This window comes from Lithobates pipiens, unplaced genomic scaffold (genome assembly GCF_037356315.1).
Source record: "Lithobates pipiens isolate NorthernLeopardFrog02 unplaced genomic scaffold, aLitPip1_a1.2 Scaffold_16, whole genome shotgun sequence".
Lineage (NCBI taxonomy): Eukaryota > Metazoa > Chordata > Amphibia > Anura > Ranidae > Lithobates > Lithobates pipiens.
In genome coordinates, this window is record NW_027507748.1 from 116,093,149 (window position 1) to 116,108,268 (window position 15,120).

Below are 15,120 nucleotides of genomic sequence, written 5' to 3' on the forward strand. Positions count from 1 at the left end.
GAAAGTTAGTTTAACTTTAATTTTAAAATGTATCTAGTATATTGCTCTGCTGAGGTTTTTCTCCTTCCTCTGAATCAACTGTGGGTATAGAATTGGGTATGTGGGATTGTATGATATTATTTTATTTTTTTTGTGGTTAAACTGGATGAACTTGTGTCTTTTTTCAAGCTGACTAACTATGTAACTATTGACTGTCAGTCACTTTAGTATGCAAGTAGGCATCACTTTAGCCAGTCACGTAGACATACCAGAGTGTTTAATTTTTTTTTTTTTTTTACAACAATGTTAAAAACGGATGTTATCAAATTTGCCTACACTTAGCTCACTGAATGATCCCAGTTAACCACATCCATATTTATCATCACTGTCCAGGCAGTCCAGTGACGTCACGGACATTGATGTCACCGGACCCCCCTCTCCTTCCCTTCGTTAGCAGATGGAGACACTTAGGGAAGGGGGAGGAGTCCGGTGATGTTGATGTCCATGATGTCACCAGATCTCCGACGGAACTCCCTGACGACCCGGAAGCTGGCGAAGAGGGGAGTACCCGATCAGAAAATCGATCAAAAAAATTAACGATTAATCAAGGAATGAATCTTAAATTTTCCCAGCCCTAATATATATATATATATATATATATATATATATATATATATATATATATATATATATATATATATACATTTAAAATATAAGTAGCCTCTAATCTCTAGTAGGCCATTGTACAGTTGGGTAGTCTGCAAAAATGGTAGGTCTGTTCCTTTGAATGAGGAAAGATAAGATAAAAGTGGATTAAAAAGCAGATAAATGGAGGGAAAAGGGAGTTTTGTTCTATAAAAGAAGGGAAGGATTGGACCTTTTGCCAGAATTTACATGGGATGGTGTAGCACATTGTAGGTATTTTAGAGCAGCCTTTTTCAACCAGGGTGTCCAGGCACCCTGGGGTGCCTTCAGGTTTCTTCAGGGGGGATTTGGCAAAAAGCCTACAATTCCTCAAAAATTGTATACAAGCTAGCGGGTGGATCAAGCCTGACTTTTAATTACATAAACCCACATTTTCATTGTGCATCATTACAACCTTCTAACCCCCGCGTCCTAACAACCAATGATGCAATTGGTTAATAAGGAAAACGTTGGGCGTCTGCACTGCACTGACCTCCCCTGCCCCTATCATTCAGCACTGGAGTCACATTTGCTTTATTTAAAAGCAGCATTATGTATTGTAAATATATTGTAAATTCTTAATTCTTTGTATAATTTACTGTTGGCTAAATCCATGGTGTTTTCCATTTAAAAGAGCAGACCCTTCCTAAGCATCATTTAGCTAAGAAGCCTTTTCAGGATACTGATTTAGAATACCTAGATGACTGAATCTACTAAAGGAGTAGAGAGGTTAACCTTAGCAAAGTGAATCACTTACATAAACTGAATAGGGTAAAGCTATGTTCGCTTTGCCCAAAAATGGCCTAGGAAAAACAAAAAAAATAGAATTTTGTTTTCACATAATTGATTGGATTGATCATTGGATTGAGGCAAACACAGCATCACTTTATTTACTAAGCTCAGTGAATAGTCAACTTGTAAAACCAGCCGTTTCTAATCCAATGGTGAAATAAGCCCAAAGGCTTTCATAACACTATTAATACTAAAGGATCTGATAAAAGAGAGGAAATGTTATTGTTCACCTACTTTTTACTGTTTGTTTGTGACTTTCCTGTTGGGTTGCTGCTCACTCCATTTATAAACATTTATGCTGCCTACATTCAATTGGATCTGCATTCTCTTACTCTGATCTGGGGAATGCTGTTATTTCTAATGTATATGTGAAGTGGATCAGCCAGTTACCCTTATGCCCCATACACACGATCGGACTTTCCGACAACAAAACCGTGTTTTTGTTCGAAGGGTGTTGGCACCAACTTGTCTTGCATACACACGGTCACACAAATGTTGGCCAACAATTACGAACGTAGTGACGTACAAGACGTAAGATGAGCTGATGTGATATCTCCATTACGAACGCTAGTTTTACAAGACCGAGTGCTTCCGGCTCGTTTTTGATTCCGAACATGCGTAGACTTTTGTGCGATGGACTTGTGTACACACGATAGGAAAATTTGAGAACCTGCTAGCCAACATTTGTTGGCGGAAAGTCCGCCAACAAATGTCCGATGGAGCATACACACGATCTGACTTACCGCCAACAAGCTCACATCCAACATTTCCCCTTGGAAAATCCAATTGTCTGTACGCAGCATTAGCCACTGACCACCGAGTGGTGTGTGGGAGTTATTGTTCCATCCAGCCAGTGACCACCAATGCTAGGGGGAATGTATTGTTCCAGCCAGCCATTGACTACCAATTATGGAGGATGGGGGGAGAATTTTACATCCAGCCACTGATCACCAATGCTAGGGGTGGGGGTTTATTGTTACAGTCCACCACTGGACACCAATACTGGGGGAGGCGGGGGATTATTACAACCAGCTACTCACCCCCAATGCTGGGGGTATGGATTCATTGTTACAGTCAGCCACTGACCAACAATGATGGGGGAGGGATGGTTTTTGTTCTAGTTAGCCACTGATTACCAGTGCTGAGAAGGTGTACTTTTACAACCAGCCAAGGACCAACAACGCTGGGGGTTAACATTACTACCACTGACCACCAGTAAACAGAAGATGATTGCAGCCACTTACATCACAGCAGGGGTTAATATTGCTGACAATGATGCCAATGCTGAGGCTTATTTAACTCCCACACTACAAGCCATATACCACGACACCGACTTTAATTGCTATGCCTCCAGATGTTCTTTAGCTGACGCTTTATATGCAATGCATTTTTCTTCTTCATACCTCATACCTTCAAGAAGCTTTTGCAGGATGGTCCAATGCTAACTTGAATACCTGCACATAAAGTTGCAACTGTACTTACAGCTGCTGCTATCGGCTCTCCACCAACTAATTCTACTTCCACCCCCAGTGTGCATGACACTTCATTTCATGATTATTACTGAAAATTATTTTGATGTATGGGAGGGGGCGATAAAAATATGCCAGGTACACCACTGCTATTGCTGACTTGTTTTTAAAGGTGCAAGGTTTAGGGCTCATTGATGTCCTTTCTTCATTATTTAGTGAGTCACTGACCCAGACTTAGTATGCCACCAATGAAGTGTAGAAACTTCTGAGCTGTATTCTTGTTCCAGGTCACTAACTTGCTAAGTAGTAAAACAAGGATAGAGGCAACAGTCCCAGAGCTGCACTTTTAAAAACAAATCAGCAAAAATCTTCTCCCTCATCAATCTATAGCGCTCTCTAAAATTATATTTTGGGATGTATTTTTTCCATCTATGTTATTTTGAAAATGATCTCAATCTCATGTAAATCCCAGATAAGACTTTGTTCTTATTTCAGTCTGATATAAGATTGCATGTCTATAAAAAAAAAATTGAAGCAAGTAACAAGTCACCTAATAATCTAGTTGTTATCTACTTTCGCCATCTGGGGTGCCAATGATAATTGTGGTGTTATACTCAGGGAAAATTATAAGAAACCAATGCTTATCATAACTCAGCCACTGAAAATCCATATTACAGTGTAGCGGCGGCTCCTGAAGAGCACGCGCTATGCGTTTTTCAAAGTTAAGGTTATGCCTAAACTGCAGTTTGGTTTGGGTACAATTGTTTAAATTTGGACTTCAGCATCAGTCTGACTGGACTATGAGATGTTCCGCCTGACAACAAGGGGCACTGTCTCTTCTGGCAGGTATGGAACTATGGTCTGGTTGGGTGCTTAAGTTACTCTCTCTCGGAGCCCGCCCAGTGGGAGTGGCGCTCTTGCTGTGCTTTCTGGGAGAGGGCATTTAATATGCGGACGTCATGTGGTTCGGGGTTCCGGTCCAGAAGGATGCACTGACTTCATGGTCCTGGTCCTCCTGACCAGCCTCCAGGAAAGCTATGGCCTGGGGTGCGGATCCACCCGATCTTGATGTCTTGGGGCTGGCTAGCCCGAGGCAAGGAAACTAAAGGAGGATTCTGAGGTGTTTGGGTGCCGTCTCCAGTTTTGGAGAGACCCAGTGACTTCAAGCATTCCAGGGGAGGACTCTTCAGAAGAAGACCATGTACAGGTTGGTTTCTTAGTAAGAGCCTAGAAGGGCTGAAGTACCCAAGAGAATCTGGTCTCATGGATATCGCCAAACTGGCTGAAAGATCCAGGTATCCCACGAGTGTTCTTCAAGTTTCGTTTTCCTACGTGTTCTACAACAACGTCTGTGGCAGAGACATATCTTGTGTGTTCTACAACAACGTCTGTGGCAGAGACTTGTTCCTGAGTTAAGCACCTTGTTGGCTGCTAGGCCTTGTGAGAGAGGGACTGTCCAACTTGAGTGAACATCCAGGTGTGAATGGCTATTCTCTGGATGCAGTCAAAGTAAGCAAGTTCTTCATTATTGACTTTGACACTAAGCCCACGTACACACGGTTGGAGATTTTGCCAACCAAATCCGTCGGATTTTGCCCGTCGGATTTAGTCTGACGGATTGTGTCCGAAACTGTTGCATACACACGGTCGGGCCAAGTTGGCGAAAAATCCGATCTTTCAGAACGTGATGACGTAATTTCGTTACGATGGGACTACATTCAGGCTAGTAACCAATAGCTTTGATGTAGGAATTTGATCTGAGCATGCGTGGCACTTGGTCCGATGAAAATGCTCTACACATGATCGGATTAGGTCCGTCCGGCTCAGTTGGTCGGGAAATATTTCCAACATGTTGTAAAATTGGGTCGGACGGAGATTCGGATGGAATCAGTCCGATGCATATCACACACAGTCGGATTATCTGACGACACGGTCCGATAAGACTCATTCCGACAGATTCTCCGACCGTGTGTACAAGGGCTAAGAGTACCTGAACTTCCTTTCCAACCCTCTGATCCCAATTTATGAGACTGTTCATTGTCTACGTTTTGCAAATAAAATCCATTCAAGTGGATCTGTTGTCAGTCTCTCGAGTTACTGGGCCATCTACTACGGGACACCCCTAGACATGATGTGAGGAGAAAAGAAGGTAACGGTAAGCCCAAATCTAACCAGGAGCTCCTTCGGGGGTTAGTGCTACAACAGCTATACATTCATCAAGAATTTCCCATAAGACTTTTCTGGAGTAAAATAAATTTAAAAAATGGATTGGTTTGAGGCAATATATTCTTAAGCTGGCCATAGATGGATCAAAATTTGGCTGGTTCAGAAAGAACTGGCCAAATTCCGATTCATGTTAAGCTGTTCCAGTTCGACAGAGCTCAATCATTAGAAAATGAACATTTTTGGTGATCAGCAACTGCAGTCTATGATCAGATGTTTTTAACAGTGGAGAGCCCCGCTGTCAGGAATCCATGTCCTGGTAGGAGAAATGTCTCCATTCACCTCACTTGTGTGGCTGGAGGAATATGTTTTTTTATTTTTTTGTTTTGTTTAGCATGCTGTCTGAATGAAAAGAGACTAATCATATATGTCTTGCTTTAGAGTAAGGAGAAAACTAAATACAACAGATTACAAATATACCATTACAGGTGCATCTCAAAAAATGTGAATATCATCAAAAAAACAAAAATCAATGTCGTATATTGTATAGATTCATTACACACATGGTGATATATTTCAAACATTCTTTTTACATTTTGATGATTATGGCTACAGCTAGTGAAAACCAAAAATTCAGTATCTCGGAAAATTAGAATATTGTGAAAAAGTTCAATATTGTAGACTCATGGTGTCATACTCTAATCAGTTAATTAACTCAGAACACCTGTAAAGGTTTCCTGAGCCTTTAAATGGTCTCTCAGTCTGGTTCAGTAGGTCGCACAATCATGGGGCTGGCTTGACAGTTGTCCAGAAGAAGGTCATTGCTAAAGAAGCTGGCTGTTCACAGAGTGCTGTATCCAAGCATATGAATGTAACGTTGAGTGGAAGAAAAATTGTGGTATAAAAAGGTGCACAAGCAACAGGGATAACCACAGCCTTGAGAATATTGGGAAGCCATTTAAGAATTTGGGGAGATTCACAAGGAGTGGACTATGGCTGGTGTCAGTGCTTCAAGAGCTACCACACACAGATGTATCCAGCACATGGGCTACAACTGTCGCATTCCTTGTGTTATGCCACTCCTGAACCAGAGATAACGTCAGAAGACTTTTACCTTGGCTAAGAAGAAAAAGGACTGGACTGTTGCTCAGTGGTCCCAAGTCTTCTTTTCGGATGAAAGTAAATTTTCAATTTTATTTGAAAATCAAGGTCCCAGAGTCTGGAAGAAGAGTGGAAGGCACAGAATCCAAATTGCATGAGGTCCAGTGTGAAGTTTCCAGTCCAGGTCAAGTGATGATTTGGGGAGTCATCTGCTGGTGTTAGTTCACAATGTTTTATCAAGTCCAAAGTCAGTGCAGCCCTCTACCAGCCAAGAAATTCTAGAGCACTTCATGATTCCCTCTGCTGACCAGCTTTATGGAGATGCTGATTTCATGTTCCAACAAGACTTGGCACCAGCCCACACTGCCAAAAGTACCAATATCTGGCTTAATGATCATGGTATCACTGTGCTTGATTGGCCAGCAAACTTGCCTGACCTAGACCCCATAGAGAATATGTGGGTTATTGTCAAGAGGAAGATGAGAGACACTAGACCCAACAGACCCCACATTGATGCAGTATTTCATGCAAAAGGAGCCCCAACCAAGTATTGAGTGCATACAATACTGTACATAGACATACTTTTCCTCTCATGTAATATTCTAATTTTCACTAGCTATAAGCCATAATCATCAAAATTAAAAGAAAGGAATGCTTTCTTTTTATATCACTCTGTGTGTAATAAATCTTTATATGAGTTTCACTTTTGGAATTGAATTACTGAAATAAATTACCTTTTTGATGATATTCAAATTTGTTGAGATGCACCTGTATATGTGCTGTATATGTGCTGATGATAATTCCCTTGATCAAGAACACCATTCACATGGCCTAGCCTTCATACATAAAGATAAATGCTTTCCTGTTTACCATCCTTCCCCTTTTACAAACAGATATGATTACCAATAGAGTTGTCTATATTTCTTCTTTCTATCACCCAGTATAATTCTATTAAGCCAACATCCAGTCTGGACATGGTGAGTCAATAGCAAGATAACAATACCTCCTTGCTCAGTACAAAGGCTCAATACATCACACAGGGAACAAACAGGACAGTACACTTTTGTCTTATACTGCTTCAATACATGTAGGAACACATGCTGTCTGCACAAGTATAAATTGTATTTCTGTTCTGTACAATACTGGATGGAACAAAAGAGAACACATAAAAAAATGTAAAAAAAATAACGACAAACGATTTTTTGAACTGTGGGTAAACTTTTTTTAAATCCACTTACTTTAATTACAAATCAAAAGCTTACCCTCCATTTTCAGAAACAAATAGGTATGTAGCTAGAACAATCCAAAAAAAAAATCCTCCAACAACACTAGTGACATGACTGCTCATTTTGGTTCTCTGCAGTTGTGGCAAATTAGCAAAAGTGAATTTATTGAATATGCCTGTAAAGAAATTATGAAAATGTTAGAATCTGATCATTTTAATCTACAAAAACAGATACCTTGTACACAATGTGATTTTTCTTTATAGATGGTTATACTGACTTTAATTTCTAAAATTAAAGTTGAACTCCAGACAAACAGCTAACTGTGCCCATGAACCACATATATGTGAGCTGCACGTCTGAGTGAAACACGTCCACTAAGCAGCTTTTTTGGATTGATGTTTGCATTGTGACGGGAGTCACTTTAGGTGGGGGGTTTGTGCAACTCAGTTTACCTTGGAGAGCTCTAGAAACTCTGTGTCCAGCTTCCCCAGACCCTCTTATGTGTAAATCAACCTGTGTCCATGTATATATTGTGTGTTGTCTCATACTGTTGTGGACTCTTTGCTGTGATCATTTGGGGTGTGGTTGTATTCCATTGTTTGTCTGCCTTGGAAGAAACGTATATGGGACTGATGTCTATGTGGGGGGGGGGGGGGGATTCCTCTGATGATGAGACAGTTTACTGATGAGAAGTTTGAATACACCTGACCTGTGTTTCTATTGTGATTGGACAATTTACCCCGCCCTGAATCCAAGGGTGGGAGGAAGTGTCTCGGGGTTGGATATCTGTGGTAACCTGTGCTGGAATAAAGGAGTTTGATGTTTTTCCCCCTACACTGTGTGATTTTATGGACTTTCAATATTTTTATTTTACTTTCCGATGTGCCACCATTCTTCTTTTTTTCCATTGAATTTCCTTGGCTGCGGACCAGGCAGGCACCCAGGTCTCTTCAGCAGCTCATCAGATCCTCGCAGGTGGCTTTTAGTGTTGTGTTCCCAGCTCTTTTTCTTAAAAAAGTGAGGAAAACTGTTCTTTCTCTATTGCAAATTCACTTTTATGTCGCCTTATGACTGGACAGTGAAAAGAGAAGCAGCACACTGGTGAGCCCATCTCTCTGTCAGTATGCCATCCATTCTTAGCAGCATGCTCCTTGCATTACAAAACACCAGACTGGATTCTTGTGCTAATGATGAAAGTGATCTGCGCAGACTTCTAACACATTAATGTTATAGAAAAATAATCCCAAATAGTGCGAAAAAGTAAACATAACAGCTGAAATCCAAAAAAAATGTGTATACATCAAGAAAGTCCATCAAAGTGATAGATTAGTGACAATAATCATGAGTGTCCATAATCCTGGTGAATGTTCTAAATAAATAACTGTGTTGTGAAATTGATGTAAATCTAAATAGTCACGTAATGCTCCCAGAGCTCTTACCTCCAAATGGAGAAAAATAAGCCTTGGATTGATATCCTGGGATGGGATAGCGTATGTGTTGTCCGTAATCTATCACTTTGATGGTTTTTTTTGTTGTATACACATTTTATTTTGGATTTCAGCTATTGTGTTTACTTTTTCACACTATTTGGGATTATTTTTCTATAACATTTATGTGTTAGAAGTCTGCGTGGATCACTTTCATTATTATTTACAGTTTTTGTGTTTAGTGTACACTTCAGATCTTGCAGCGATACGTACTTTACATTATTTTTTTTAATTGTTTATTCACTTAATTAGTAGCGTGAAGGACCTCACTTTATAGTAGACTGCAAAAGACTGATAACAAGCCAGATTTAAGAACTTACATAGATAAAATTAATGTAGGTCCTCCTGATCCTTCATTTTAAAAAACAGACCATCACGACTTGTACTAATCCTTTACAATATTTAGTTCATGACAGTTCCTAAACTACTGTGAACTACTGTACACTGTATATACATTTATTTTACTGCTGCCTGGATATCCGATTATGCTGGCAGACATTGCTGTAAGCCCTTGTACACACGGTCGGACATTCCGAGGGAAAATGTCCGATTGGACCGCGTTGTCAGATAATTCGACTGTGTGTGGGCTCCATCGGACTGTTCCTGTCGGAATATCCGACGGACAAAGTTTTAGTGCTGGGCTATAAAACTTTCCGACAACATGATCCGATCGGACTTTGTCCGATTGTGTGTAGAGAATTCCAATCGGACAAAGTGCCGCCCATGCTCAGATCAAATTCCTAGACCAAAGCTATTGGCTACTAGCCTGAACGTAGTCCCGTCGTAATGAAATAACGTCATCACGTTACGTACGATTGGATTTTCCGACAACTTTGTCCGACCGTGTGTATGCAACACCAGTTTCGGACAAAATCCGTCGGACAAAATTCGACGGATTTTGTTTTTGGAATGTCCGCCCGTGTGTACATTGGATAATAATGGTCCTAGCAGCAAGTGCAGGTTCTACTACAGTCCTGTTTTTACATGGGATTTGTGACATTTTTCATATACATATGAATTTAAGTAGCATTTAGGTTTGTATCTTGAGTATATATATGACTTATTTTAATCTATGATAATATTCTGAAGGAAAACAATCCAAGCAGAACCTCACCCAATGGTAAGTAAGTTAAAAAGAAAGAAAAATATGTTTAATGTTTCTGTGTAGAGAAAAGGAAAACAAAAATGTAAATATAATTTGTGAATAAATTCAAATTTTTTAAGCAAACATTCGATTAATTTTTTTGGTCTCTTTCTAGTCAAGAAACAGCTTACAGCAGGGAGATATGGATGGAGCTCGAAGATTAGGACGCCTGGCCAGACTCCTGAGTGTGGTATCCATCTTGCTGGGGATCCTCATCATCGTACTTTGCGCACTCAGTCTCACCGGTGAGCTTAAAATCTCCTAAAGGTATATATGTCAACTGTATGTAATGTAGCCAACCCTTTTGAAGGGTCAGCAACATTCATAAGTATGTGGTTTATTCAGCAAAATAGGTGCTAATTACATTTAATGCAAAATAGCCACTTCTTCAACACGTAAATGAGCACTCTACTAGAAGGGTATATCCACCTAAAGCTAACGTTTCACTCTTGGGCAGATGTTACTTTTGCTGAATCACACCTGAAATCTTATTTTCATTGGGAAAATTGGGCGCTACATCTCTACCAGATTTTCAGCGTCAGACACTCAACATGGCCATTACAAGTGATTTTTGCCCTCATTGTTATCTTTTTTTTGTATTATTTTATATTACAATAAATATTAATTATTAAATATATTATTAATAATAATTAATAATAATAATTATTATTATTTGATCCCCAGCAGATTTTGTAAGTTTGTCCACATACAAAGAAATGAAGGGTCTGTAATGTTTATCATAGGTGTATTTTAAATGATAGAGACAGAATATCAACCACAAATCCAGAAAAAACATGTACAATATCTCACAAAAGTGAGTACACCCCTGACATTTTAGTAAATATTTTATTACATCTTTTCGTGTGACAACACTGAATAAATTACACACTTTGCTACAATGTAAAGTAGTGAGTGTACAGCTTGCATAACAGTGCAAATTTGCTGTCCCTTCAAAATAACTCAACACACAGCCATAAAAGTCTAAACCACTGCCCACAAAAGTGGGTATACCCCTAAGTGAAAATGTCCAAATTTGGCTCAAAATGTCAATATTCTGTTGTGCCACCATTATTTTCCGGCACTGCCTTAACCCTCTTGGGCATAGAGTTCACCAGAGCTTCACAGGTTGCCACTGGAGTCCTCTTTCACTCCTCGATGACAACATCACGGAGCTGGTGGATGTTAGTGACCTTGCGATCCTCCACCTGCCCTTTGAGGATGCCTCACAGATGCTCAAAAGGGTTTAAGTTTGGAGACATGCTTGGCCAGTCCATCCTTTTTACCCTCAGCTTCTTTAGCAAGGCAGTGGTCATCTTGGATGTGTGTTTGGGGTCATTATTATGTTGGAATACTGCCCTGTGGCCCAGTCTCCGAATTAATGAATGAATGAATGAATGAAATACTTGTATAGCGCACAATGCGAACTGAATCGCCTCTAGGCGCTGTGGCGAGCTTTGATCATCTGCTAAAAGAGGAGGGTCTTGAGTTTTTTCCTAAAAGCCAGGTGATTTTCTTCCAGGCGGATGTTGATTGGTACAGCATTCCATAGCCGCGGCCCTTGGACAGCGAATCTCCGATCCCCCTTGGATTTATACCAGGCTTTGGGCACGAGGAGGAGGTTTTTGTTGGCTGATCGAAGACTGCGGTTTGGTGTGTAATGATTTATTTTCTCCATTAGGTATTGCGGAGCTTCTCTATGCACGCATTTGTGGGTGAGGCAAAGGGTCTTGAACGTGATCCGATTTTTTACGGTTAGCCAATGTAAGCTCCTCAGCGAAGGAGAGATGGATTCCCAGGGTTTTTTTCCTGTTATCAGCCTTGCCGCCGTGTTTTGGATCAGTTGTAATCGCGCAAGTTGATATTGTAAAGCGAGTTTGCGTAGTCCAGTCGTGAATTAATGATTGTTCCAACTACCACTGCTTTGTCATTCTTTGGGATAAAAGGGATGAGTCTGCAAAGCATGCGTAGCAGATGGTGAGATCCACTGACTACAGATCCTATTTGCGCATCCATTGACATTTGTGCGTCTAAAATAACCCCGAGACTCTTCGCTTTGGTCTTTGGGGAGATAGTCTGCCCAAAGACGGTTGGTGGAGACCAGGAGGTTTTGGTTGCGGGCTTATGATTTGGGTGTAAGATAAGAAGCTCTGTCTTTGATTCGTTCAGCTGGAGGGAGTTAGTGGTCATCCAGTCCTCTATTGATTTGAGGCAGTTTTCAAGTTGTTGTTGGTGATCTTTTTTTCCATTGATCCGGAAATAAAGTTGCGTGTCGTCGGCGTAAGAGTGGAAGCAGAGATCTGAGCATCTGATGATTTGGAGAAGTGGGCGAATGGAAATGTTGAAGAGAACGGGTGACAAAGGAGAGCCTTGAGGGACTCCGCAGGTGACTGCCCGAGTTTCGGAGAGGAATTTTCCTAGTTTCACTGTCTGTGACCGATTTCCTAGGAAGGACGCGAACCATTGGAGATCTATGTCTTGGACTCCGGCTACTTCTGTGAGTCGGACGAGTAGAGTATTGTGATCTACTGTATCAAACGCTGCACTTAGGTCTAGCAGTACGAGGAGACACGGCTCTCCGTCATCTGCTGCTTCGAGGGCGTCATCCCAAATCTTGAGGAGAGCTGTTTCTGTTCCATGACGGCGGGTCCAGGAGTTTGTGAGTATCCAGGTGAAGTTGTAGCTGATGTACTACAGCTTTCTCCATGATCTTAGAAATGGTGTTGAGGCTTGTAATTGGCCTACGGTTGTTTGGAACCTGAGGGTCCAGGTTTGGTTTCTTTAGTAGAGGTTTGACAATGCCTTGTTTGAGGATGCTGGGAACAATCCCTTCGTGAAATGATCGGTTTATGAGGTGGGTTATGGTTGGAGCCACGATGTCGGAGCATTCTTTCAGTAGTTTTGTGGGGATGTCAATAGGTGAGGTACTGTCATGCAGTTTATCAATGATGTTTTTTGCGGTGTCTACGGTAATTGGGGATAGTGAAAATTTTGGCGGTTGCGGTATGTTGGTGCAGACATCCTCTTTATGTATTTGCTGGCTGAGGTTGGATGTTTTCTTCTGACAAATTGTTTCCCTGATGGTTTTGACTTTATCGATGAAAAAATCCGACAGTTTGTCACAGTAATCCTGGGATTCGCTTTCTGAGGGTTCTAGGCACACCGGATTCATTGATTGATTAACCAGTTTAAACAGTTCCCGTGGTTGGTTTGCGGCCGTTGAGATTGTATATGAGAAGTGGTCCTTTTTGCCTTTGAAGATTGCTTTCCAATAATTCTCTGTGAGACCTTTGTAGTTAAAGTGGTTTTCCTCTGTGGTATTTCTTCTCCATGTTCTTTCCGCTCTTCTGCGTTCTTGCTTTAGTACGGCTAGGGAGCTATTAAACCATCCAGAGTTTTTCTTCCTGATGAGAGCCCTGCCTTTTGGTGCTACCGAGTCTGCTGATTGCAGCAATGCCCTGTTCAGGGAGTTGAGTGTTTCCTCCGTAGAGTGGTTTAAGGTTATTGTAGTTATCTTGTTGGACAGAGTAGATTTGAAGGATTCGGAGTACAGTTTTTTATGCGATCTGGTCCAGTGCGTTGTTGTTACAGGTTTCCGTTTTTCGTTGGTGATGTTGGTAGCTATTTTGAATTTGATGGCGTGGTGATCCGTCCATGGCAGAGTTATGTTGTCAAGTATGTTGACGTCAATGTTCTGTTTGAAAATGAGGTCCAGAGTGTGTCCTGACCCATGCGTGGGAGTCTTTATCAGTTGCTGGAGACCCAGTTCTTCTAGTTGATTGATGCAGGCAGTCGCGATGGGGTCTTTAGGCTCATTTGCCCAAAGGTTGAAATCTCCGAGTGCCAGGAAATTTTTGAATTTTAGGGTGTGCATTGCAAAGGATTCCGTGAGGGGTGAAAGAAGATTGGACTTTGGTCCCGGTGGTCTGTAGCACAGTAGAATATGAGTGGTGTCATGGGGTGTTGGTTGAAGATGTAGCGTCAGGGTTTCCATAAAAGGCACTGGGTTCTGAGATGATGGTTTAGTGAGATCCAGGTGACCTTTAAAGATCACTGCTAGGCCTCCTCCTTTTTTCCCTATCCGGTGTTCGGTTAGGATCCTGTAGTTTTCCGGCACCAATTCGGTGAGGATGGTGTTGCAGTCAGAGGTTAACCAGCTTTCGGTGATGAAGAGGCAGTCTACATTGTTCTCGATGATGAAGTCGTGTACTTCCAGTCTATGTTTGACTGCAGACCTGGCGTTAATCAAGGCGCAATCTAATTGTAGTGGTCGAGTAGATGTCTTCCTGTGGTTGGGAGCTGCTTGTCGTCCGGTTTTTAATAGTTGTTCTCTTTGAAGTATTTTTTGTATGGAAGATGGCAATGTGGTGTTGATGTTCCTTAGTCTGTGCAGAACTTCAGCTGAGTATTTGAAGTAGCACATGGTTTGTGGATGCTGTTGATGGTACTATGGGCCTAAGATGATGATCCTGATCAGGGTATTGATCCTGAGGAGGGGCTAGGTATCAGACTTGCCGCCGTGCTTGAGGCTATTAGCGCGCAAGTTGATCAGGGGATGCCTATATGGATGCGGAAGGAGTTGTTGTATTCGGTTGCTGGCTTTTCCGGCTACCTTTACTTAAGGTGAAGGTCTCCGCTCAGAAAAGAAGTCTGGCTGTGATCTGGAATAGTCGTCCCAGGATAGCGTAAAAAAATGGAATGGAGGCCGGAGGTAGGGGTATGCTAACCTACGGTTGTTCCTGATTGTTCCAGAGGAAGGCGAAAAACCCCCTGACAGTAGCAGCCAAACGCACCAGTGGGGCAAAAATTCCTTCCTGACCCCCGTAGGCGGTCGGACGGAGTCCCTTGAACAATCACTGGGGGGGGGAGTGGAGGTGCGATCTTACCTGGCTGCGGTGGTCCCCTTTAAACACTCTGGTTCTGGTGAATCTGGCTTGCTGTCAGCCTGACGTTTCCGGAGAGCTGTCTGGTTGCCCCTTGCAGTGGGATCTTTAAAATGGAGGTGAGGATGGTGGTAGGATAGAGGTTAGAGACTCCTGTCTTAACTCCTTAACTCCGAAGAGAGGGGATCATGCTCT

At 41.7% G+C, this 15,120-nt stretch overlaps 1 protein-coding gene across 2 annotated transcripts in view; it reads left to right on the top strand.

Moving 5' to 3' along the window:
- TRARG1 (trafficking regulator of GLUT4 (SLC2A4) 1) overlaps window positions 1-15,120 on the top strand; it is a 54,157-nt gene that overhangs the window by 19,965 nt on the left and 19,072 nt on the right. The window contains exon 2 of one of the 2 annotated variants that reach the window (XM_077480327.1): window positions 10,161-10,312. In XM_077480327.1, the coding sequence (XP_077336453.1) occupies window positions 10,161-10,310 (150 nt within the window). In that variant the 3' untranslated portion in view covers window positions 10,311-10,312. The remainder of the gene's footprint in view (window positions 1-10,160; window positions 10,313-15,120) is intronic. The other variant, XM_077480328.1, reaches the window with a different exon arrangement.